This window comes from Salvelinus namaycush, chromosome 34, assembly GCF_016432855.1.
Source record: "Salvelinus namaycush isolate Seneca chromosome 34, SaNama_1.0, whole genome shotgun sequence".
Classification (NCBI taxonomy): domain Eukaryota; kingdom Metazoa; phylum Chordata; class Actinopteri; order Salmoniformes; family Salmonidae; genus Salvelinus; species Salvelinus namaycush.
This window is the reverse complement of record NC_052340.1, coordinates 27,982,325-28,010,005: the sequence shown is the minus strand read 5'-3', so window position 1 is coordinate 28,010,005 and position 27,681 is coordinate 27,982,325. Positions and strand designations below refer to the sequence as shown.

Genomic DNA, 27,681 nt, shown 5'->3' with positions numbered 1-27,681 from the left:
ACCCCTGCCTTCCTCAGTAGGCTAAAGAACAGTTGTAACCTACAGTTCGTTTTCTCGGTTTGAGGTGTCAATAGGGCAATTAATTAGGATATGGAATAAGAAATTATTTTAAATTAAAAAGGTTCCATTAGGATTACATTTTCCATGGTGATGTTAGAATGCATGTGTATGTGCATGGAGACAAACTGACCTCTACACACAGCAAACTTTGTCCATCTTTGGCTCATCACCTGACTGTGAGTGATTGCTGGTTAATGATTAAAAAAAGCATAAGAATATATCGGCGCGCATCGTCTCTTGACTAGTCTGTGTAGGCCTACCAAGTAAGGTAAATCCGATAACGCTCAACTGCAGCATATATACATGTGTTCGACAGATGTACTCCTTAGGTTAAAACCCCTAAATGTAACGAGGGCATTGTAAACTAGGCCACATTGTTACTTACTTCCTCCTCCGCCCCCTTCAACGCATGAAAAAACGAAACAGAACATCTCTGAAATTCTATCATCACTGAGAGGAGAGCGTTGAGCAACTGATAAGAAAGACGCTTCGACTGACAGTGAGATTTGGAGAAATGTCATTTTATAACCAAGAACCTTTTCATAATCCGGTATGTTTATTATAAGCATCTATGTGATTTGTTGTGTATTTAAAATGTAGATGTGCTTAATGTTTAACTTTGTGAGAGTTGGGCGTGTGCGTACGGTCACATCTGGTAATCATAATGTGCTCCCTCCGCTCAGTAATATACGTTATTTAGCCAGTTTTAGTCTGACTTGTTCCGTTCAGATGTAATGCTAAAATCAATAGATGCATAGCTAGACATTCATAGTATCAATTCATGCTATTGTGCAAATGTAATATGTATCTTATGAGGCGACAGTGAATGTCTCGCGTATACCGTTATGTAGACTTACTCCTATTTATTTGTATTTATTATGGATCCCCATTAGGCTACTCTTCCTGGGGGTCCAGCCAAATTTAAGGCAGTTTATACAAACTAAAACGTTCACAACACACTGTGTGCCCTCACCGAGGTAAAAACAGTTTCAGGTTGGATATTCGACGGATATACGCCTGTAGTCTTACTTACGTCCACCAGTAGCAGTTAGGGACCGTCAACATAGTGACAAATCAACATTTTCAAATTTCAATAGCTATTTAACCATTACTCCTAAAACTTTCAAAACTGGTTCTAGCTAACCCGATGGCATACACACATTGCACACATTTATTTTTTGTCAATTTACATCTCGCACTATTTTAAATTATTTATTTACATTTTTGAATTTCAATAGCTCCTTGGTCATGTGATCTAATGACTTCAAACAAGGTTCCGAATGTACACTGAGTGGGCCTACACATTGCACACCCTTTAGTTTGCCCATTTTCATCTCACATGTTTTTACATGAATTTTTCTAAATGTAAAATTTCAATAGCTCCTGACTTCAAACATGGTGCAGAATGTACCCTTCTATATTGCACACTCTTGTTTGTGTACTGTAAAATCACGCGGTGTAACGTACATTTTTCATAGTTTTACATTTCAATAGCTTCTCGTTTATGTCAATTACACGCCTAAGAAGTGTGCAGTGGATATACACCAATATTGCATAACCTCTAGGTATGTCTCGTCAATATTGTTGTACATTAGTATTAGTTTGACCATTAGGGGGTTCAGTCCAGTGTTGTGTTTACCCTTTTCTTTAATATTTATCTAATAATAATTGGTAGTTCTAAGTACTTATTTTCCCTGTTTTTTTTTATTTTTCCACAGTATTTAACAGTGGTACAATAGGAGAGGGACAGATAATATCTCCTTTCGTCATTAATATCAACCATAAAGAAAAAGGGCAAAGTACGAGAGTCATGCTATTAATTGTCCAAAGCAGGGATGGAGAGTGAGATGGTAAGGTAGGCTGCAGTGGGTTTGCTGGTCAAACAATATACTGAACATGTGGCCAGTAAATCAATGAATACAAATTGAATATTGACAAATTAAACAGAAATTGTAGACCTTTAATCTTTTCCAACATGTCAACAGACACAACTTCAAATAAGTACTAAACATTTCAGTGTTAACTTTCTCTTATCCCTGGTTGATGTACATGTCAGAGCCTCTTCAGTGTGGATGGGGTATAGCATACATTTTCAACAACAAAGACTGCACTTCCGGTTTGTGTTCTTTACTCTGTTGAACTCTTTTGTCTTCATTCCTAGTTACAGCACATGGAACCACCGTTGGCATGCAAAACATTCAATCTAAAACAAAACAAAGCGTAACACGTTATAAATAATATCAATGCAGTATGACAAATTAGCCATCCATTGTGTTATATCATAAATTGTCTTAAATGCCGTCACTGTTGTCAAAAGATATAAACATGTTAAATAAAGTTACTAACCCAGTCAGTTTTTGGGTCACATCCAGGTTCTTTATCAGTGGCACACATGAAGCAGTTGTTGAACTCTGAAATCATAGGCATGAACTGAACATATGGCTGTCCCACACAACTACATGAAAATAAAGAATTTACATTTACTTTGAATTAAATGTCATTACATACCAGACATTTTTAGTATATCCTCAGCCATTTCTTTTCGCAGTTGCTCCATGTGTTTTTGAAGGTTCCATATGAATTTGGGAGGGGATGTTGGGGAAGTTCTGTGCAACTTCCTTGGCCATCTACACCAAAAAATAAAATAGAGCTTTTGACCTAATTGTCACATAACAGCTAACCATTCATTATTGAAAATATAACTATCAAACCTGCATTACAAAGACCCAGCAGCTGAAGGTGTCCTGCTGCATGGTGTGAATTATTTACCCTCTTTCCACTTTATGTCCACCCAGTCGTCTTTTCCGTGGCAGGATCTCCTCATTTTGAAGTATTCTCTTTTTTTATGTAAACAATGGAATTCTGATTAGTTATAGGCAAATGCACAAGACAAATTTGTATGCTGTTTTCCTTATCACTATAATCTAGTAGTAATTTAGTAGTAGAGGTAATTTCCTTTATGCCCCATTCTACACACACAGTCTAAATTATAGGCACTGAACCATTTACAGGACAATAATAAAAGTAGCATATAGGATCCAACCCTATCACAGAGTAAATAAATGTAGAGCGTTTGTAGACTTTAAGAAAAAAATATTAAGTGACAGTTTCATCAGTACGTGCTTAAAGAAAGTCATATCACAAAGATCACAGATGACAGTGCCCACCAAATCTATGACAATAGAGAATGAATTGTAAGCACCAAAGTGTGTTTGTCAAAATAATATCTGAAAATGTAAGTTGTTGAACATAATACTTCTATTTGCAATAGCAATTTATGATATATGCAGTTGAGGAATATTCCATGTACCAACACTACATGTAGAACGGACATAAGACATTCAGTATTTTTTTTATTTCTTATATATTTTATTTAACCAGGTAGGCCAGTTGAGAACTAGTTCTCTTTTACAACTGTGACCTGGCCAAGATAAAGCAAAGCAGTGTGACACAAACAACAACACAGAATTACACATGGAATAAACAAACGTACAGTCAATAACACAATAGAAAAGTCTATATACAGTGTGTGCAAATGAAGTAAGATTAGGGAGGTATGGTAATAAACAGGCCGTAGTGGCGAAATAATTACAATTTCGCAAATAAACACTGGAGTGATAGATGTGCAGAAGATGAATGTGCAAGTAGAGATACTGGGGTGCAAAGGAGCAAAAAATAAATAAATAATATGGGGATGTGGTAGTTGGATGGGCTATTTACAGATGGGCTATGTACAGGGGCAATGATCTGTAAGCTGCTCTGATAGCTGATGCTTAAAGATAGTGAGGGAGATATGAGTCTCCAGCTTCAGTGATTTTTGCAATTTGTTCCAGTCATTGGCAGCAGAGAACTGGAAGGAAAGGTGGCCAAATGAGGAATTGGCTTTGGGGGTGACCAGTGAAATATATCTGCTGGAGCGCGTGCTAAGGGTGGGCGCTGCTATGGTGACCAGTGAGCTGAGATAAAGCGGGGCTTTACCTAGCAAGGACTTACAGATGACCGGGAGCCAGTGGGTTTGGCGACGAACATGAAGCGAGGGCCAGCCAACGAGAGCATACAGGTCGCAGTGGTGGGTAGTATATGGGGCTTTGGTTACGAAACGAATGGCACTGTGATAGACTGCATCCAATTTGCTGAGTAGAGTGTTGGAGGCTATTTTGTAAATGACATTGCCGAAGTCAGGGATCGGTAGGATAGTCAGTTTTACGAGGGTATGTTTGGCAGCATGAGTGAAGGATGCTTTGTTGCGAAATAGGAAGCCAATTCTAGATTTAATTTTGGATTGGAGATGCTTAATATGTCTGGAAGGAGAGTTTACAGTCTAGCCAGACACCTAGGTATTTGTAGTTGTCCACATATTCTAAGTCAGAACCGTCCAGAGTAGTGATGCTAGGCGGGCGGGCAGGTGCGGGCAGCGATCGGTTGAAGAGCATGCATTTACTTTTACTTGCATTTAAGAGCAGGTGGAGGCCACAGTTGGAGAGTTGTATGGTTAGTTAACACAGTGTCCAAAGAAGGGCCAGAAGTATTGCGAATGGTGTTGTCTGCGTAGAAGTGGATCAGAGAATCACCAGACGCAAGAGAGACATCATTGATGTATACAGAGAAAAGAGTCGACCCGAGAATTGAACCCTGTGGCACCCCCATAGAGACTGCCAGAGGTCCGGACAACAGGCCCTCCGATTTGACACACCGAACTCTATCTGAGAAGTAGTTGGTGAACCAGGCGAGGCAGTCATTTGAGAAACCAAAGCTGTTGAGTCTGCCGATAAGTTCCTAACTTCCCTGAAAAGTTGCATATCGCGGGGGCTATTCGATGCTAATGCAGTACGCCACAGGATGTTTTTGTGCTGGTCAAGGGCAGTCAGGTCTGGAGTGAACCAAGGGCTATATCTGTTACTGGTTCTAATTTGTTTGAATGGGGCATGCTTATTTAAGATGGTGAGGAAAGCACTTTTAAAGAATAACCAGGCATCCTCAACTGACGGAATGAGGTCAGTATCTTTCCAGGATACCTGGGCCAGGTCAATTAGAAAGGCCTGCTCGCTGAAGTGTTTCAGGGAGCGTTTGACTGTGATGAGGGGTGGTCGTTTGACCGCAGACCCATTACGGACGCAGGGAATGAGGCAGTGATCGCTGAGATCCTGGTTGAAGACAGCAGAGGTGTATTTAGAGGGCAGGTTGGTCAGGATGATATCTATGAGGGTGCCTGAGTTTACGGATTTGGGGTTGTACCTGGTAGGTTCCATGATAATTTGGGTGAGATTGAGAGCATCTAGCTGAGATTGTAGGACGGCCGGGGTGTTAAGCATATCCCAGTTTAGGTCACCTAACAGTACAAACTCTGAAGATAAATGAGAGGCAATCAATTCACATATGGTGTCCAGGGGGCTGAGGGGGGTCTGTAACAAGCGGCATCAGTGAGAGACTTATTTCTGGAAAGGTGGATTTTTAAAAGTCGAAGCTCGAACTGTTTGGGCACAGACCTGGATAGCATGGCAGAACTCTGCAGTAGATTGCAACTCCACCCCCTTTGGCAGTTCTGTCTTGGCGGAAAATGTATACACATACATAGAGGCATTTTTCAGCTGTGATTTTACCACTCAGAATCCAGAATGGATATGACAATGGGGCCAGCACAGGATGTAATACACCCTTACAACAATCTACTGTTTGATCTTCTTGACTTCTTATTCTGTAAACTGCTACTATGTGTCAAGAAAAGAGCTGGTTAGTATACTCCAGTAAAAAAGGGCTGGTTTAGATGAAAAACTATTGCCCCCGTTCATAGGGGCATGAGAGTCTCGTCACTGGTAGAATTGAGTTGGCACTTTATTGGCCCAAACACCCACAGACCCACAAGGTTGAGGTTACTCATGAACAGTAATTTGTTTTTTTGTTTTTTTGCATTGATGCATTGTGTCTTCTAACTGTCCAAGAATAGGATCCAAAGTGTTAGGAAATATTTGTTCCCATAAATACAAAGGAGGATGTCTCTCCTCATACCTCTGTGCACCACAGAGCCAATCAGGAGAGAATACATACAGGTCAACGGTGCCAACTGAAAGTCAAGGGGTGTGTCTGTGCCTTTGGGATTACTCTCTTTACAGAGAACCCCTGTGGTTCAAGTCAAGAGCTACCCTTCCCCTCTGTCTGCTCTGCACGTGTCTGAAAGTGACAGAGCCAGCAGCCAAGAGTTTTTCACAGTATGTCATAAAAAATTATTACACTTATGAATATAGGTAAAATGCTAATATGTATTAGATCCAGTACAATGGAATAACTAAGACCTGAATTTGAATGCAGTGTGTTCCGATTCCTCTTCTCTTTCTGTCCAGCAGGGTCAACCAAAAACACTTGGCCTGATGGTTCATGCAGATACTGGGGAAGCAATATAGAAATGTATTGATCCCTTAAATGATTTTACTATTAAATGACCCATATCACAGCCCTCATACCTCTTCACAAAAATGTACCTAAATCAATTTTGGAAAAAGGATTTTACTTACAAAAGACGTAGGAATGTATTTTTCCAGTTAGAAATAGTAGGCCATGCATGAAAAAACTATTTTCATCTGAAAAATTAACCCTCAAATGCAGTATTGCAGTTTGTAAGTTGTCTGCAGGTGGCTTGTTGTGAATGCACTCAAATATCAAGTCATTATCAGGTTATGTAAACTGCGTTCTAATACTCAACGTAGAAGGATTTGTCTTAATGTACAGTAAATGAAAGTGATGCTATGAAAAGGATTCTTTCACCTTATCAAGTTCACTCTGACTGACAAATCACTGCCTATTACTGTGATTAAAAAGAGCATATGAAACAGTGTTTTTCATGAGGCTGACCTGTGTGCCTTCCTTTAACTTCTTATGGCTGCAGGGGCAGTATTGAGTAGCTTGGATGAAAGGTGCCCAAAGTAAACGGCCTGCTCCTCAGTCCCAGTTACTAATATATGCATATTATTATTGGTATTGGATAGAAAACACTCTGAAGTTTCTAAAACTGTTTGAATTATGTCTGTGAGTATAACAGAACTCATATGGCAGGCAAAAACCAGAGAAAAAATCCAAACAGGAAGTGGAAATTCTGAGGCTGGTCGAGTTTCAACCAAGATCCCATTGAAATCACAGCGAGATATGAATGAGTATTCACTTCCTACGGCTTCCACTAGATGTCAACAGTCTGTAGAACTTTGTCTTATGACTATACTGGGAAGGGGGGCCGAAGGAGACAGGAATGAGTCACCACTGCCATGAGGTGAACATTCTTTGACCACGCGCGCTCACATGAGAGGCAGCTCCGTTCCATCGCTCATCTGAAGTCAATGTAATTCTCCGGTTGGAACGTTATTCAAGATATATTTTAACAACATTCTAAAGATTGATTCAATACATCGTTTGACATGTTTCTGCTGTCTGTTACGGAACTTTTGGACATTGTCCCGTTTTAGTGAACGCGCTTTGTGACTTTGGAATTGTTTACCAAACGCACTAACCAAAGTAGCTAATTGGACATAAATAACGGACATTATCGAATTATTATTCTGATGAAGATCATCAAAGGTAAGGGAATATTTATCATGTAATTTCTGGTTTCTGTTGACTCCAACATGGCGGCTAATTTGACAATTGTTCTGAGCTCCGTCTCAGATTATTGCATGGTTTGCTTTTTCCGTAAAGTTTTTTTGAAATCTGACAGAGCGGTTGCATTAAGGAGAGGTATATCTATAATTCCATGTGTATAACTTGTATTATCATCTACATTTATGATGAGTATTTCTGTTGAAACGATGTGGCTATGCACTATCACTGGATGTTTTTGGAACTAGTGAATGTAACGCGCCAATGTAAACTCAGATTTTTTTATATAAATATGAACTTTATCAAACAAAACATACATGTATTGTGTAACATGAAGTCCTATGAGTGTCATCAGATGAAGATCATCAAAGGTTAGTGATTCATTTTATCTTTATTTGTGCTTTTTGTGACTGCTATCTTTCGCTGGAAAAATGGTTGTGGTTTGGTGTGACCTAACATAATCGTTTGTAGTGCTTTCGCAGAAAAGCATATTTGAAATCGGACACCTTGGTGTGATTAACAACAAGATTACCTTTAAAATGGTATAAGACATAAGTCTGTCTGAGGAATTTTAATTATGAGATTTCTGTTGTTTTGAATTTGGCGCCCTGCACTTTCACTGGCTGTTGTCATATCATCCCGTTACCGGGATTGCAGCCATAAGAAGTGCACCTCTGTTTGAACACCTCTCCTGTCCTTGATCCATTCCACATACAGCCATTTGCGGATCTTTTCAGTGTCCATGTGAAAGATAGTTATTGCAAGGCTGGAACATTTGTTCCAATTTTTTTTTTAACACCCATGTGAAATGAAGGCCTGGAAAGCTTACATATTTAAGTCTAATAGCATGATATGAAAGTCAGAGTGTGCGATATGAAGGTATAGTCAGTGGACATTCTGAACCTTGTTTGAGGTCACTAGGTCACATGACCAAGGAGCTATTGAAATTTTACATTTGGAAAAATTAATGTAAAAACGGGTGAGATGAAAATTGACAAACTAAAGGGTGTGCAATATAGAAGGGTAGTCAGTGGACATTCTGGACCTTGTTTGAGTCTGTTCTGGACTTGGGGACTGTGAAGAGACCTCTTGTGGCATGTCTTGTGGGGTATGAATGGGTGTCCGAGCTGTGTGCCAGTAGTTTAGACAGACAGCTCGGTGCATTCAACATGTCAATACCTCCACTTTCAGCCGGGAGAGATTGACACGCATATTATTAATATTAGCTCTCTGTGTACATCCAAAGGCCAGCTCTGCTGCCCTGTTCTGAGCCAATTACAATTTTCCTAAGTCCTTTTTTTGTGGCACCTGACTACACGACTGAACAGTAGTCAAGGACGCGACAAAACTAGGGCCTGTGGGACCTGCCTTGTTGATAGTGTTGTTAAGAAGGCAGAGCATCGCTTTATTATAGACAGATTTCTCCCCATCTTAGCTACTACTGCCTCAATATGTTTTGACCATTGCAGTTTACAATCTAGTGTTACTCCAAGCAGTTTGGTCATCTCAACTTGCTCATTTTCCACATTATTTATTACAAGATTTAGTAATAGACATTATAATTATAATATCATTATAGCAGGGGGTGTAAAGCCATAACACATATGTTTTTTCAGCAGTAGACTATGATCAATAATGTTAAAAGCTGCACTGAAGTCTAACAAGACAGCCCCCACCATCATTTTATTATCAATTTCTCTCAGCCAATCATCAGTCATTTGTGTAAGTGCTATGCTTGAGTGTCCTTCCCTATAAGCACGCTGAAATTCTGTTGTCAATTTTTTTACTGTAAAATAGCATTGTATCTGGTCAAACACTATTTTTTCCAGAAGTTGACTAAGGGTTGCTAACAGGCTGATTGGTCAGCTATTTGAGCCAGTAAAGGGGACTTTACTATTCTTGGGTAGCGGAATGACTTTACCTTCCCTCCAGGCTTGAGGGCACACACTCTCTAGTAGGCTTAAATTGAAGATGTGGCAAATACGAGTGGCAGTATCGTCTGCTATTATCCTCAGTAATTTTCCATCTAGATTGTCAGACCATGGTGGCTTGTCATTGTTGATAGAAAACAATAATTTTTTCACCTCTTCCACACTGACTTTACGGAATTCAAAAGTACAATTCTTGTCTTTCATAATTTGGTCTGATATACTTGAATGTGTAGTGTCAGCATTTGTTGCTGGGATGTCATCCCTAAGTTTGCTGATCTTGCCAATGAAAAAGTCATTAAAGTAGTTGGCAATATCAGTGAGCTTTGTGATGAATGAGCTATCTGATTCAATAAATGAAGGAGCGGAGTTGGATATTTTCCCCAAAATTTCATTTAAGGTTCCCCAAAGCTTTTTACTATCATTCATTATATAATTTATCTTTGTTTCATAGTGTAGTTTATTTAGTTTAGTCACGTGATTTCTTCATTTGCAGTATGTTTGCAAATCAGTTGGGCTGTCAGACTTAATTGCCATACCTTTTGCCTCATCCCTCTCAACCTTACAATTTTTAAATTCCTCATCAATCCAAGGGGATTTAACAGTTTTTACAGTCATTTTCTTAAAGGGTGCGTCCTTATTAGTAACTGGAATAAGTAGTTTCATAAATGCATCAAGTGCAGCGTCTGGTTGCTCCTCATTACACACCACAGACCAGCAAATATTCTTTACATCATCAACATATGAATCACTACAAAACCTCTTGTATGACCTCTTATACACTATATTAGGCCCAGCCTTTGGAACTTTGGTTTTCCTAGATATGGCTATTATATTGTGACCACTACATCCTATGGATTTGGATACTGCTTTAAAGCAAATATCTGCAGCGTTAGTAAAAAATGTGATCAATACATGTTGATCATTTAATTCCTGTGCTGTTTGTAACTACCCTGGTAAGTTGACTGACAACCGGATCCAGGTTGCAGGCACTGTTTACAGTTTGATGTTTTTTCCTGAGTGGGCAGCTTGATGACACCCAGTCAATATTTAAATCACCCCCCCAAAAATACTAATAATTATCACACAGGTAGTAGTAAGAGATGTAGTAAAGAGGAAAGAGTCAATGGCCTCTAGCCTACATACAGTATTGATACCCCTTTACTTTTTCCTAATTTTGTTACATTACAGCCTTATCCTAAGATTGATTAAATTGTTGTTTTTTGCCAGCAATCTACACACAATACCTCATGATGAAGCAAAAACAGGTTCAGACATTTTTGCAAAAAAATTAGATAAGTATCCAGACCCTTTACTCAGTACTTTGTTGAAGCACCTTCGGCGGCGATTACAGCCTTGAGTTTCCCCCATTCTTCTTTGCAAAGCCTCTCAAGCTCTGTCAGGTTGGATGGGGAGCGTCGCTGCACAGCTATTTTCACGTCTCTCTAGAGATGTTAGATCGAGTTCAAGTCCGGGCTCTGGCTGGGCCACTCAAGGACATTCAGAGACTTGTCTCGAAGCCACTCCTGCATTGTCTTGGCTGTGTGCTTAGGTTCATTGTCCTGTTAGAAGGTGAACCGTCACCCCAGTCTGAGGTCCTGAGTGCTCTGGAGCAGGCTTTCATCAATGATCAAATCAAATAAAATGTATTTATATAGCCCTTCTTACATCAGCTGATATATCAAAGTGCTGTACAGAAACCCAGCCTAAAACCCCAAACAGCAAGCAATGCAAGTGTAGAAGCACGGTGGCTAGGAAAAACTCCCTAGAAAGGCCAAAACCTAGGAAGAAACCTAGAGAGGAACCAGGCTATGAGGGGTGGCCAGTTCTCTTCTGGCTGTGCTGGGTGGAGATTATAACAGAACATGACCAAGATGTTCAAATGTTCATAAATGACCAGCATGATCAAATAATAATAATCACAGTAGTTGTCGAGGGTGCAGCAAGTCAGCACCTCAGGAGTAAATGTCAGTTGGCTTTTCATAGCCGATCATTAAGAGTATCTCTACCGCTCCTGCGGTCTCTAGAGAGTTGAAAACAGCAGGTCTGGGACAGGTAGCACGTCCGGTGAACAGGTCAGGGTTCCATAGCCGCAGGCAGAACAGTTGAAACTGGAGCAGCAGCATGGCCAGGGGGACTGGGGACAGCAAGGAGTCATCATGCCAGGTAGTCCTGAGACATGGTCCTAGGGCTCAGATCCTCCGAGAGAGAGAAAGAAAGAGAGAAAGAGAGAATTAGAGAGAGCATACTTAAATTCACACAGGACACCGGATAAGAAGGAGAAGTACTCCAGATATAACAAACTGACCCTAGCCCCCTGCCACACAAACTACTGCAGCATAAATACTGGAGGCTGAGACAGGAGGGGTCAGGAGACACTGTGGCCCCATCCGATGATACCCCCGGACAGGGCCAAACAGGAAGGATATAACCCCACCCACTTTGCCAAAGCACAGCCCCCACACCACTAGAGGGATATCTTCAACCACCAACCTACCATCCTGAGACAAGGCCGAGTATAGCCTACAAAGATCTCCGCCACGATCTCTCTGTACTTTGCGCCGTTCATCTTTCCTTCGATCTTGACTAGTCTCCCAGTCCCTACCACTGAAAACATCCCCACAGCATGAGGCTGCCACCACCATGCTTCACCGTAGGGATGGTGCCAGGTTTCCTCCAGACATGACGCTTGGCATGACGCTCAGGCCAAAGAGTTCAATCTTGGCTTCATCAGACCAGAGAATCTTGTTTCTCATGGTCTGAGAGTCCTTTTTAGGTGCCTTTTGGCAAACTCCAAGCAGGCTGACATGTGCCTTTTTTACTGAGGAGTGGCTTCCGTCTGGCCACTCTACCATAAAGGCCTGATTGGTGGTGCTGCAGAGATGGTTGTCCTTCTGGTAGGTTCTCCCATCTCCACAGAGGTACTGTCAAGCTCTGTCAGAGTGACCATTGGGTTTTTGGTTACCTCCCTGACCAAGGCCCTTCTCCCTCGATTGCTCAGTTTGGCTGGGCGGCCAGCTCTAGGAGTCTTGGTGGTTCCAAACTTCTTCCATTTTAAGAATGATGGAGGCCACTGTGTTCTTGGGGACCTTCAATGCTGCAGTAATGTTTTGGGACCCTTCCCCAGATCTGTGCCTCGGCACAATCCTGTCTCGGAGCTCTACGGACAATTCCTTCGACCTCATGGCTTGGTTTTTGCTCTGACATGCACTGTCAACTGTCGGAACTTATATAGACAGTTGTGTGCTTTTCCAAATCATGTTCAATCAATTGAATTTGCCACAGGTGGACTTGTAGAAACACATCTCAATGGAAACAGGATGAACCTGAGCTTAATTTCGAGTCTCATAGCAAAAGGTCTGAACACTTATGTAAATAAGATATTTCTGTTGTATTTTTAATACATTTGCAAGCATTTCTTAAAACCTGTTTTCACTTATTCATTATGGGGTGTTGTGTGTAGAGTGATGAGGAAAATATTTAATTGAATCCATTTTAGAATAAGGCTGTAACGTAACAAAATGTGGAAAAAGGGAAGGGGTCTGGATGCACTGTAATAGCTCTTTTAATTGATTTATTCTATTCAGTTTATCATCAATGATTCTGTTTAATATCTGTCGCAGAGACTCCCTTTCACCGGCACTATCCAAGGTGGGCTGCAGGAGGGGAAGACGATCACTATTACTGGGAAACTTCACCATGGGGCAGACAGGTGGGTCACCACTCACCGATATAAACTTTGTTAACACATTTCCTCATTCTTTGTCTTCCAGAGATTCAGGGGTTGCGTTCTAGTCCAGATAATGCATACTGCACATTTTTTGTGCAGATTTAAAACGATTTAAAACTTTTTTTCAATTTTCACCTAAAATGACATACCCAAATCTAACTGCCTGTAGCTCAGGACCTGAAGCAAGCATATGCATATTCTTGATACCATTTGAAAGGAAACACTTTAAAGATTGTGGAAATGTGCATTTAATATAGGAGAATATAACACATTAGATCTGGTAAAAGATAATACAATGAAAAAAACATGCGTTTTCTCTTTTTTTGTTCCATCATCTTTGAAGAGAAAGGCCAATAAATAACTTAGGAGTCTAGGTGCAATTTTAGATTTTGGCCACTAGATGGCAGCAGTGGATATGCAAAGTTTTAGACTGATCCAATGAACCATTGCATTACTGTTCAAAATGTTGTATCAAGTCTGCCCACATGTGCTTAATTGGTCAATTGATACATTTTCAAGTACATAACTGTGCACTCTCCTCAAACAATAGCATGGTATTTTTTCACTGTAATAGCTACTGTAAATTGGACAGTGCAGTTAGATGAACAAGAATTTAAGCTTTCTACCCATATAAGACATGTCTATGTCCTGGGAAATGTTCTTGTTACTTACAACGTCATGCTAATCACATTAGCACACGTTAGCTCAACCGTCCCGCGGGGGGACACCAATCCCATAGAGGTTATTAACATCTCTGGAACCACATGCTCTCCCTCGCCCCCTCTCTCTCACTCTCTCTCTCGCTCTCTCTCGGTCTCTCTCTCTCGGTCTCTCTCTCTCGCTCAGGTTCCATGTGAATTTGCAGTGTGGTTCTAGGGCAGGGGCGGACATTGCCCTTCACTTGAACCCACGATATGACAGTCACCCTGGATATGTGGTGGCCAACACCTTGCAGCAGTCCAGATGGGGGACAGAGGAGCGGAAGCAGCATTCCCCCTTTCAGCATGGCTCTGGCTTCAGCCTCGTGATCACCGTCCAGAGGGACGGCTTCCAGGTCACCCAAACCCTCCCATACTATAGTATATGGAGTATAGAGATGTAGGATCTTAATTTAAACCAAAATAATCCTGCAGCAACAAGAAATGTGAATTATTATGTGGATTATAATTAATTGGGTTAATACATTTTTCGTGAGGACAAATCAAGTCTGACATTTTTAATAGGGAAATTACAAACTTTAAAATTCTTTTAAAACCTTGAATACACTAAAAGTTTGCTTTTCCTGCTGTGTAGGAACATTTTCAGCAACAACGGAGTGATCAGATTAAGATCCTACATCTGTACATTCCGACTACACAATAACCTTTTCCGTCTGTGTGAATGATTGTAAAAGATTATGCTTACAGAGCTCCCCCATGATTTTAATGAAGTCAGTGACTCATGATCTAACATGGTGGTTCACTCTTGTTTTCTTGAAATTGTATGTTATGTTATTCTATCTTTATTCTCTTTTTATCTATTTTACAGTGTGACTCAATTTATGCTAATCTGTTAAGGAGTTAAAATGGATTTCAATTCATGGGTTAACTTGGAATACTCACTGTCCTCAGGTCCATAATGACTGCTCATTGTCGTTCTCTGTTCTCTGCCTTCAGTTGAATGCGAATGGGAACCATTTCATGACCTTTAAGCACCGTATTCCGTTTGACGCAGTGGACACCATCTCAGTCGAGGGAAAAGTGGAGGTGACCTCCATCGCCTTCCAGAACCCTGCAGTGAGTAGTACCTAACACATTAATTAGATGTACAGAGAATTTGAAGGTAGTTCAACTGATTTTAAAGTGATTTCATCTCTTTTAGCCCACCTTTCCTGCACAGCCAGGATTTCCGGCACAACCTGGACTCCCTTCTTATCCGGGATTTCCGGCGCAACCGGGATTTCCGCCGCAACTGGGATTTCCGGCACAACCTGGATTCCCTTCTTATCCGGGATTTCCGGCGCAACCAGGATTTCCGCCGCAACCAGGATTTCCGGCGCAACCAGGATTTCCGCCGCAACCAGGATTTCCGCCACAACCGGGATTCCCTTCTCACCCGGGATTCCCTTCTCACCCTGGATTTCCCGCTCAACCGGGATTTCCCACGCAACCAGAATGTCCAGTAAGTTCATCTGTATCAATAATGATACTTTATTGACCAACCACTTCTTGGTTATCGGATTAATAATTTTTTGGGGGCAGATCTGTGATTTGTATTCCTTTCATTGTCTTTCAGTCTCTATATGTTGGTTTTATGTTCAGTACTACTGATATTGCCTGTGATGGGGAATTTTAAGATCACTAAAGTTCATATTTAGTTTAGAGTGATCTACTTCCTCATTCAGTACAGTGACTGTGTCGTTATGTGAGTATAACCCCTGTCATTGTCTTTAGGCAGATTTCTACAGTAAATATACAGTAACCTGTTTACAGGAAAGTGTAGTACATTAATCAACATGCTGTCAAGATCCCTCTCTCCTGTTGCTCCTCACAGGCTCCTCCTCCATATGTCCAGCCACCATTCTTTGTAAAAAAAAAAATAATAATTTTTATTTCACCTTTATTTAACCAGGTAGGCTAGTTGAGAACAAGTTCTCATTTGCAACTGCGACCTGGCCAAGATAAAGCATAGCAGTGTGAACAGACAACAACACAGAGTTACACATGGAGTAAACAATAAACAAGTCAATAACATGGTAGAAAAAAAGAGAATCTATATACAATGTGTGCAAAAGGCATGAGGAGGTAGGCAATAAATCGAATAATTACAATTTAGCAGATTAACACTGGAGTGATAAATCATCAGATGATCATGTGCAAGTAGAGATACTGGTGTGCAAAAGAGCAGAAAAGTAAATAAATAAAAGCAGTATGGGGGTGAGGTAGGTAAATTGGGTGGGCTATATACCGATGGACTATGTACAGCTGCAACGATCGGTTAGCTGCTCAGATAGCAGATGTTTAAAGTTGTTGAGGGGGATAAAAGTCTCCAACTTCAGAGATTTTTGCAATTCGTTCCAGTCGCAGGCAGCAGAGAACTGGAAGGAAAGGCGGCCAAATGAGGTTTTGGCTTTAGGGATGATCAGTGAGATACACCTGCTGGATTGGAGATGTTTGATATGAGTCTGGAAGGAGAGTTTGCAGTCTAGCCAGACACCTAGGTACTTATAGATGTCCACATATTCTAGGTCGGAACCGTCCAGGGTGGTGATGCTAGTCGGGCGTGCGGGTACAGGCAGCGAACGGTTGAAAAGCATGCATTTGGTTTTACTAGCGTTTAAGAGCAGTTGGAGGCCACGGAAGGATTGTTGTATGGCATTGAAGCTCATTTGGAGGTTAGATAGCACAGTGTCCAAGGAAGGGCCAGAAGTATACAGAATGGTGTCGTCTGCGTAGAGGTGGATCAGGGAATCGCCCGCAGCAAGAGCAACATCATTGATATATACAGAGAAAAGAGTCGGCCCGAATAAACAGAATGGAGTACCGTGAATTAATGGACAGTCCAGCAGGCATCAGCTGTGTAGCCAAGTGATCATAGTGACCGGGGGGCAGCCGTAGATGGAGCAGGGAAGCCGCCACTACGCTAGCACGCGGCGTTTAAAGTTAGTAGCCCGGGGGTGGTCTACTCAGACGGAGGGGGTCTGCTCAGACGGAGGCCGGTTGAGGGCACAGCGGATGGGGTATTCGTCGGCAGACCAGACGTGGTGGTGCGGCGGGGCGCCTTGTCGACAGAGAATCCAAGCCAGATGGCGAAAGAGGTATTGTAGAATTTTGTTTGCTAACTGGTGCTAGCTTCGTGGCAGTGGCGCTAGCTGCAAGCTAGCTGTGAGGATCAGAAGTAGTGGCTCAGGGATTACGGCAGGAATCCGGCGTTGTTGTGGAGAGACAGTCCGATGCTGGTAAATTGGTGAGTAATATCCAGGCTAATAACAGGGCTGGTGTCTGTGCAGAAGGTAAAAGCTGCTAGCAGTGGCTAAAAATGACTAAATAGCTTGTAGCTGATTAGCTGGTTAGCTACTGGGGGTTCTTGAATGTGTTCCAAAGTTAAAAAAGTTACAAAAAATAATAGCGATTCCGTATCACATTGTGTGAGGTAGGTTACCGGAAGGTATAATCGAATTAAAAATCGAAAAGAGATAGAAATTAAAAAAAATAAAAATACGAAAAATACAAAAGTACACGAGAGGACGAAACAAAACACGCCTACACTGCTACGCCATCTTGGATTCAAATGACCTTCTACTTACTGTATCACATCAATGTCTGTTGGTCATAATGAGTGATTTATTCAAATCTTCAATTTTCATCCAGGCTGTTCCATACAAGAACATGATCAATGGTGGACTCCACCCTGGACGCACCATCAACATCCAGGGAGTGGTTAAACCCAATGCCAATAGGTCTGATCCTGCCTTATTGTCTTTACAGTAAAGGGGAACCACAGTGAGACATTCACTTCCCCTGGAGTTATAAGCACAATTATACTATGATTTGATATCTTTTAATGTTGTTCCCCTTAGAAAAAAAAGTATAGAAGAACTTTAGCAATTCTAGTTCATCTCATTTGCATGTTATTGAAAGTGTGTGTCAATGACCCCTTGGCTTAGAAAGAGGTAGGCTCACAAAACATCCTGGAGGGGGCAACTATAGCAGTTCTCCTGTCATGGTTTCTCCACAACACTGATCTTATCCTTTTCTCCTTGACAATAGGTTTAATGTTAACCTACTCTGCAACTCTGAGATTGTGCTGCACTACAACCCCCGATTTGACGAGACCCTAGTGGTACGCAACAGCAAGCTGAGGGACCAATGGGGAAAGGAGGAGCGCTCTGGTGGAATGCCCTTCCACAGGGGCCAAGCCTTCACGGTAACTACCCACCATGAATACGAAGCAGCTTGTACACCTTCTTAGTTTCAAGGATGAATAATTATTTATTGTTTCAGCACCAAGCATGCCACTCAAGCCCTTTCCTTATACAGAGTTCCTTGATGGTTTAGTCACTCAGACTGGCATGAGTCTGATTAGAGAGATGATCCACTTTAAAGATTCCAGACTGTTTCTCTCTCTATATCAGAGACTGAGTACTAATAAGGCTGTATTTTCAGCTGTCTATTTCCTGTGAGGCTCAGTGCTACAAGATAGTGGTCAACGGGAATCAGACGAGCACCTACAAACACCGCCACACCCTCCTCCAGCAGGTCAACGTCCTGGAGGTGGATGGAGACCTCAGTTTGACCTCTGTGATGGTTTAGGGCTGTGGGTCACAACTGTGACTCAGCCACTTGTTTAATTTTGTGTCACCTCTGACCCAAACCACCACATATTTGTTTGATCTGTTCTTTCCGCAATAAAAATGACATTCACTTTGTTTCCTTACTGCTAGCAGTGCCTATTAGACTACCCCATTTGCACATGTATTATTAGTGAGTGCCTTGCCATTGAATTCAAGGATGAGAAATATGTTCCTGTTTGTTATAAATCGAGGTAGAAAGCCATTAGATATCACATTGTGTGATAGAATGCCAGACCTGACGTTATCTCTCATGAGAAGTACCCTGAGGACAATGCCTAGTAATTCCATATGTAGCCTAGTTCATCACCAGGGGTCTCTAGACTCTTTTTTTATAACATTAAGTTACAGTATTAAGTGTGAGACTGGCTATGCCAAAGCCCCTGTGTCACGATCTATCACAAGGATGACGCTGGAGAGACGAAGCAGGTACGGGGAGTAACATTTAATAAATAACGGACATGGAACGAGACATAAACAGCGTTAGCAAACAAAAAACAATCAATGCAGAAGCGGGGAACAGAGCTGGGGAACTGACACATATAGGGGAGAAAATGAACACGTAATAAGAGAGTCCAGGTGAGTCCAATAACGCTGATGCGCGTGACGAGGAAAGGCAGGTGTACGTGATGGATGGCAGGAGTGAGCGATGCAAGGCATTCTGGCGCCCTCAAGCGCCAGGGGGAGGGAAGAGCGGGAGCAGACGTGACAGTACCCCCCCTCTAGGGGCGCCACCCGGCGTCCCACCTGGGCGAACCGGCCGAGACATGGGCGCTGGGCAAGCCGGTTGAGGCGTGGAAGCCCGACGAACCGGCAGGAGCGTGAGAGCCTGGCGAGCCGGCTGAGGCATGGGAGCCTGACGATCCGGCTGAGGAAACCCGATGATCCGGTGGAGTGTGACGTGGGATGGGAAGCCACCGAGCCAACCGAGGCAATGAAACCTCTCGAGCCAGCCAGGGCATGAAAGCTCGACGGGCTGGCTTAGGCACCCCCGGTTCCATCGGCGGCAGAATCCACCCCCGACGTCACCGACAGAACAAAAAACAAACAAACAAAAAACTCCTGGACCGGCTGGGCAGACAAGAACTGACGATCCAGCTGAGGCCCGACGTGGGATGGGCGCCATCCGAGCCAACCGGGGCAAGGAAACCTCTCGAGCCTGCTAGGGCGTGGAAGCCCGACGAGCAGGCTAGGCACCCCCGGTTCCATCGGTGGTGACCCAGAGCCGATGCCACTATACCAACCAGAACGCCAGTACTCCCCGATGCTTCGTGTGAAGGCTTCTGCATTCTGTCACGATCTATCACAAGGATGACGCTGGAGAGACGAAGCAGGTACGGGGAGTAACATTTAATAAATAACGGACATGGAACGAGACATAAACAGCGTTAGCAAACAAAAAACAATCAATGCAGAAGCGGGGAACAGAGCTGGGGAACTGACACATATAGGGGAGAAAATGAACACGTAATAAGAGAGTCCAGGTGAGTCCAATAACGCTGATGCGCGTGACGAGGAAAGGCAGGTGTACGTGATGGATGGCAGGAGTGAGCGATGCAAGGCATTCTGGCGCCCTCAAGCGCCAGGGGGAGGGAAGAGCGGGAGCAGACGTGACACCCTGTTCACAAAGTGAACTGCAGTATGTGTTCAGACAGCAGTGATTTGCTGACATGGCTACGCTAGTTGTCATAGTAACAATGTGTGTGCACCGTGGTGTGGGCTGATTGACAGACATGCTTTATCTACTCATTTTCTGGATGCAGAGTTCAACAGAGTTCAAGTGAAGGTCAAGAAAATCATAGAGAAAGCAGACTGTATTGCAATCATCTCTGATGGGTGGTAGAATGTTCGTGGGCAAGGAATAATTAACTACATCATCTCCACCCCTCAACCAGTATTCTACAAGAGTACAGACACAAGGGACAACAGACACACCAGTCACTACATTGCAAATGAGCTGAAGGCAGTCATCAATGACCTTGGACCACAGAAGATATTTGTACTTGTGACAGACAATGCTGCGAACATGAAGGCTGCTTGGTCTAAAGTGGAGGAGTCCTACCCTCACATCACACCCATTGCTATGCTGCTCATGCATTGAATCTGCTCCTCAAGGACATCATGGCACTGAAAACAATGGATACACTCTACAAGAGAGCCAAGGAAATGGTTAGGTAGGCAGGCTCATCAAGTTATAGCAGAAATCTACCTCACCAAGCAAAGTGAGAAGAATAAGAGCACCACATTGAAGCTGCCCAGCAACACCCGTTGGGGTGGTGTTGTCATCATGTTTGACAGTCTCCTGGAGGGGAAGGAGTCTCCAAGAAATGGCCATATCACAGTCTGCCGATATGGACAGCCCCATCAAGAGGATCCTCCTGGATGATGTATTTTGGGAGAGAGTGGTAAAGCAGCCTGAAACTCCTGAGTAGACATTGCACGGATTGAAGGAGACAATGCCATCCAATGCCAATACATGGAAGCCTGAGAGGAAGTCAACCTAAGCTTTAGTTTCTAGACTATCATTTTACAGATATGTTGAAAACGTTTTTGGGAGATGCGATGGAACATTGGGGATCATTCAATAATCCCTTTCTTTTGTTGTTCAGTGAAATCATCCCATGGGAATAGTCAACTCATTTAATTAAAGGTTAATTAATGACAAGGTACTTATGACAAGGTAAAATGTTTATGTTTCTGTCTCCATATGATATGGTAAACATATCCAATGCAAAAAACATCTACATTTAATGGTATTAATATTAATTTGCATATATTTCCGTTAATTCACCAATATTCCTGTTAATTCCCATATATTCCCACGGAAAGTTTCCACCTCTGAATATTCCCCAAAATGTGCAACCCTAGCCAGACACGACAGGGAAAGTTGCAAAGAAAATACAGCACTAATGGACCTTCAAAGAGGATTTGACATACTCAGATGGACTGCTGTTCAAAAGTTCAAAACTTGTCGTTACTCAGAAAATGAGAGAAGAAATTATGGAAAAAATCCATGAAGCACAATCGTAAAATGGAATGGGAATCGTAAAATGTAAGGGACGTTCAGTTCTGGACAGGCATGGCTAAATAGATTGAAGATGTTGTAACAAAATGTGCAGTCTGCAACAAACACAAACAACAACCAAAGAGAGCCGCTCATGTCTCATCCAGTCCCAGAGCGAGTTTGAGCCAAAGTTGGGTGGACCTCTTCCACTACAATGACACAGAATATCTACTATGTGTGGATTACTATTCAAAATACCCAGAAATCTCCAATCTCAGTAGGACAACAAGTAAACACATCATTACAGCACTAAAGTTGATCTCAGCAAGGCATGGGGTGCCTGACGTTTTGTGATCCGACAATGGAAGACAGTTGGTGAGTCAATAAATGTCAAAGTTCTCTACCAGCTGGGAGTTCAAACATGTCACGTCGAGCCCTAGATTTCCACAGTCAAACGGCCAAGCTGAGAGAGCAGTTCAGACTGTGAAGAACCTTTTGAAAAAAGCACAAGACAGCAACGGAGATCTTTACATAGCTCTCCTTGAGTACAGAAACACACCCCTGGATGGAGTAGGTCTCTCTCATGCACAACTACTAATGGGAAGAAGGCCGAAGACAAAGATTCCAACATCAAAGAGATTATTAAAGCCAGGACTCTATCAGCATGTCAAGAGCTGTCTCACAAGCAGACAACAGAGATAAAAACACTATTTTGACCAAGGCACACGTAAGATTTTGGTGATGAAGTAAGGAAAATTAGTCAGGATCAGACAAGACAACAAATGGCAACCAGCAATTGTACTTGGAAAACATGACCGGCCAAGCTCATACATAGTACAAACACCAAACGAGAGAATCTACAGAAGGAACCAGAGACACCTGTTAAAAACACATGAAACCACACACCCAGAGAGACACTCCGAAACCAAAATGGACTTCCCTTATCCTGTGGAAAGAGAACGTGAAAAGTGTCAGCCTGGAAGAAAACTACTCATCTGTGTGTTCTCCAGCCCCAACAACACCAAAACAAACAGCGGAAAGCAACAATATAAACACTGAAATCAACTTGTTATCTTTCTAATTTTTAATTTATTTCAACTTTATTTAACCAGGTAGGCCAGTTGAGAACAGTTCTCATTTACAACTGCAACCTGGCCAAGATAAAGCAAAGCAGTGTGACAAAAACAACAACACAGAGTTAAACATGGAATAAACAAACGTACAGTCAATAACACAATAGAAAAGTCTATATACAGTGTGTGCAAATGAAGTAAGATTAGGGACGTAAGGCAATAAATAGGCCGTAGTGGCGAAGTAATTACAATTTAGTGATTAAACACTGGAGTGATAGATGTGCAGAAGATGAATGTACAAGTAGAGATACTGGGGTGAAAGGAGCAACAACAAAAAATTAACAATATGGGGATGTGGTAGTTGGATGGGCTATTTACAGATGGGCTATGTACAGGTGCAATGATCTGTGAGCTGCTCTGATAGCTAATGCTTAAAGTTAATGAGGGAGATATGAGTCTCCAGCTTCAGTGATTTTAGAAATTAGTTCCAGTCATTGGCAGCAGAGAACTGGAAGGAAAGGCGGCCAAAGGAGGAATAGGCTTTGGGGGTGACCAGTGGAATATACCTGCTGGAGGACGTGCTACGGGTGGGTGCTGCTATGGTGACCAATGAGCTGAGATAAGGCGGGGCTTTACCTAGCAAAGACTTATAGATGACCCGGAGCCAGTGGATTTGGCGACGAATTTGAAACGAGGTCCAGCCATTGAGAGCATACAGGTCGCAGTGGTGGGTAGTATATGGGGCTTTGGTGACAAAATGGATGGCACTGTGATAGACTGCATCCAATTTGCTGAGTAGAGTGTTGGAGGCTATTTTGTATATGACATCGCCGAAGTCAAGGATCGGTAGGATAGTCAGTTTGTTATGTATGTTTGGTAGCATGAGTGAAGGATGCTTTGTTGCGAAATAGGAAGCCGATTCGAGATTTGATTTTTTTCATTCCCATGAACCGCTGAAGTGCTGCTTTGTCCTCTGGCTCTGGCATTTCTTGTTTTTCTCTGACCTTTTTGGAGTCTGGTTTCAGGCCTTTGTTTAACACATGTCCAATTTAGCGAATTTCTGTCATTCTGATTTTGCACTTTCAGGTTCAAGTTAATGCTTCTCAGTCTGTCTAGTAGCTGTCTCAGTCTCCGGTCGTGCTGCTTGGTGTCATCACCCCAGACAAGAATGTCATCCATGATTTTCACGACACCTTCCAAATGCTGGGCGAGGCACCTCTGGAACACCTCTGGAGTGGACGCGATACCGAACAGCAGTCTCTTGAATGAATACCTCCCAAACGGCGTATTGAACGTGCAGAGTCGGGAGCTCTCTTCATCCAGTTGGATTTGCCAGAATCCTTGGCATTTCAGCAACTACCTCTTAAATGGTACGTAAAATATAATGTTCTCTCTTGATGGCTTTGTTTAGATCCTGTGGGTCCATGCATACCTGTAATTTGTTTGGCTTCACGATTGTCACCAAGTTGTTTACCCTTTCAGTAGACTCAGTTTGCCTGACGACATCCATGACATCCAGTCACTTTTCTGGGTGACTGAACCACTGGTGTGAATTCTGGGTCTATTTGTATGTGATGAACTCATGGAACACATCCAGGTCTTGTGAATAAATCTTCATATTCACTCAAAATGTCAGTCTCTGTCCTTTGTTCAAGCTTGAATATTCTCTGTATTAAGCTCATTTGCAGACAAGCTGATCTTCCAAGTATTGCAGGTGCATCTTATTCTATCACTTGAAATTCCAGTTCTAACACGTTCTCTTTGTATTGACATTTGAGTGTTTTCTTGCCCTTTGTCTCCATCTGGTGGCCTGAATACGTCACTAGCAGTTGGATTTTTGCATGGAATCACCACTCACATTCACTGTCAGCGTTTTTAAGTCTCTCATGGATGAGACATTACACTCAGCTCCTGTATCCAGCTTAATAGTACGTTTGTGGTTTTTCTTGGCTCACAATACGTTCGGAAAAGCTATTTTAATACATCCAAGTCCTCTACATCATCATCAAAATCAAAAGTATTGAATACCTTGATTGCATCATCTCCGGCTACGTGCAGGAATGTGGCACATTTCACTTTTTCAGATTTCTTGGAGATGCCACTGGCGATGATATAAAGGTTGAATTTTGTGAAAGGTTGCGTCAATCAAATCTGGTATCAGGATAAAATGTGATTCAAAGTCACCGAATATACTTTAAGTATTTTTATTTAACATAAGCTCAGAATGGTAAATGCAATTTTCGTATATACGGGTTCACTGTATCACCACGCAGGGTAAAGCAGAGAACTGACTGAAATAGTACAGACATCTTCTTTTATACTGTTCCAGAGTTAGTTCCAACTTTAGAGTTGGCCTGTCACAGTAGAGGCTTAGCGTGGTTTAAACTTGCTAGCCTATCGGTGGTGTCCAGTCACAGCACTCAGGATTGAAATGTCCGGAATGGTTCTTGTGAAGATTGAGCTGATTTGTTGGTTTCTACTCATTCCTCCGTTCCTGTTTTCTTGTTATTCAGCATTTTCCCTACACATTCCTCAGTTCCTGTTTTCTTGTTATTCAGCATTTTTCCATCTTGTCTCAACCTTGTGGTTTGCACAGTCGACACCCTAGATTAACAACAGCTTTTCTGCAGTCACACTATGTTTTGTGATTAACATGTCCTACTTCTATAAGGCATATATTTATGTTAAAAGAGAACAAAACCATCCTTTACAATCCCCCTTTTTACACCCCTCGCGGGTGTAAATACTAAGAAAAAGATACCATCACGTTCAATGATCGAGACACACATACTAGGTTGTAGTTAAACCCGGGAACTTAACATTTAAAGACCATTCAGAACACAGCTCTTTTTTATTGGTGTTTTTATGATTCCCCCTTTTTTGATTCCCCCTTTTGACACCCGCAAGCGCAAAAACAACATTATTGATATTAGAAAACACACAGAGTATATTTGTAGAAAACATTAAAACCATCTGGTCCTCCCTACTACACCTATCTTGTACCAGGTGGGCTCCTTGCCACCCAGAATCTTTAAACCTTCACATAAGGGAGGACAAGTTCTTACAAGTATGTTAGTTACATTAAGCTACTAATTATCAACTTTTTCATTCCATAACCTCACCCACAGCGAACCAAGGATCATCCTCAGTCAGCCCCATTTTTCTCCGGAAGTTAGACTCAGTGTCAGCGTCCCCTTCCGGAGTCTCAAGCAATGGCATCATACCTGAAGCCCGCACCACATCTGTAATAGATTTCTTCAAACAGGCTATGATGCAAGCGGCACAGCACATCAGCATAAGGAATACAACAATGAGAGTCAGAAATCCAGTAACCATCAATGCAGTATACTTACCGAACCAGCCACCCAGCCAGGAGAACAGTCCCCCCTCCTCCACTCCAGCCAAGCCCTTCATTTCCACAGATAGTTTATCTAGACTACTTAGAGCTTTTGAAATTCTCCCATCAGGGCTGGTGTTATTAGGGATGAAAGTACAGCATTGTTCCCCAAACATTTTACAGACCCCTCCCTGACTGGCAAGGAGCATGTCCAAAGCTAGCCTATTCTGTCTGGCAGTTCTAGAGGTAGCCTCCCATTGTTCAGCCATCCCCTTAAGTGCGGTGTGGTGTAGTTAACTCATTGTTGATTATAGTAAATATAAATATAATGCTTAGCATCAACAATAGCTGGGCCAATAATGGGCAACAAATGCCACAGACCATCATTCCGGTTTAGTGCCTGGAATTCGTGCCTAGAGCAAAAGGGTGTGTTGCCAGAACAGGTCTAGCATGCCCACAGATAACACAGTCTTTTCTGTTGAGTGTTTTAGCTGTATACCTCATGTAGGCTAACCACATATTTTTCCTCCCCTCATAACCAGTTTCAGTGCCTAATTGGTCACTGTCTGTGATATCCTTAACATTTATTACCTGCACCGGGTTCAATACTTTAGTTGGTGGATTTAGAGTTGGACCTGGAGTGGTGGAGCCGTTCGACTGGATCTGTCTCTGTCCGGTTGGAACTGGTGGTGGTTTCGGCAGTACCTTCAGGGCAATTGATCCCATAAGGTCGTGTCCCGACACCCCTATCCCCAGCGTATATGTTCCTGTATCCGAGAGCTTGACAGACTTAATTGTTTGTAGGATTTCATCACCTTTACAAACATCAGACTGCCCCTCACTCCTTCCCCAGATAAGGGAAAACCTGTCTACTTTTGTCGGGTCCCCTATGCTGTACGGGTAACCCCTCCTCCATTCCCAATAAGGACCCGTATTTGTAATCATGTAATCCCAATAAGCACACCCATGCCCATTACACAGGTACACTGGCACCCTTCTATACACAGGTGTTAAAACCAAACTTTATGGCTCAATTCTTCTGGTTCCACAAATATCTCAATTTCTTCCCTGCTTATCCAGATTAAGTGATCCTTCATGCTTGGTTAATACAAAATCCTCATCGTCTAAACTATGGGTCAGGTTACCCTCTTTAGCCTTCTCGGGGGCTCATGGTGTATCAGGAATATGTCTCCAACAATCAGACAGCTCAGAACAACCAGTTCTGTAAAGCCCCACCCTCTCCCAGAGAACACATCATCAGCCAGAGGCCAAACCACTTTCACTTCTATGAACGCTCACAGCGGGGAAAGGTCGGGTATAAGGGAATCTTCAGTAGAGAGTTGGCCCCCAGTACCCTGTTGGTTCTGGTTCTGCTCCTACCCCTGTGATTGTTCGACAGTGTCAGTGTGTCTTACCCTAATACAATGTGTGATATGCTCCCAGGTAGCTCTTTCAGCTATTCTCACCGCAAAGGCTGTCACCAGGAGTACTTGGTATGGCCTCCCAACAGGGCTGCATTCCACCTATTCTCCTCAGGGACTGGATTGCATGAATCACCTTCTCCTGTAATTCACCTGTAGTGCATAACATCTTGGACATACAGGTTTGGTTAACAAACAATTTCTCATTTATTCTATCT

At 42.4% G+C, this 27,681-nt stretch overlaps 1 protein-coding gene across 1 annotated transcript; it reads left to right on the top strand.

The window, feature by feature from the left end:
- Nucleotides 1-285: 285 nt before the first annotated feature.
- Nucleotides 286-18,714, top strand: LOC120028837 (galectin-9B-like). The gene is made up of 8 exons (XM_038974083.1): nt 286-610; nt 13,193-13,281; nt 14,146-14,353; nt 14,955-15,074; nt 15,160-15,459; nt 17,649-17,737; nt 18,048-18,204; nt 18,444-18,714. Exons 1-8 carry the CDS (start codon nt 575-577, stop codon nt 18,588-18,590), a joined length of 1,146 nt encoding a protein of 381 aa, XP_038830011.1. The 5' UTR covers nt 286-574; the 3' UTR covers nt 18,591-18,714.
- The last annotated feature ends 8,967 nt before the right edge of the window (nt 18,715-27,681 follow it).

Bases quoted from the DNA above. Each gene is read 5' to 3' on its own strand.
- LOC120028837 (XM_038974083.1), top strand. From the start codon at position 575: ATGTCATTTTATAACCAAGAACCTTTTCATAATCCG. The intron at 14,354-14,954 runs GTCACCCAAACC...CTCTGCCTTCAG, and splicing joins TCCAGAGGGACGGCTTCCAG to TTGAATGCGAATGGGAACCA. The intron at 17,738-18,047 runs GTCTGATCCTGC...CCTTGACAATAG, and splicing joins GTTAAACCCAATGCCAATAG to GTTTAATGTTAACCTACTCT.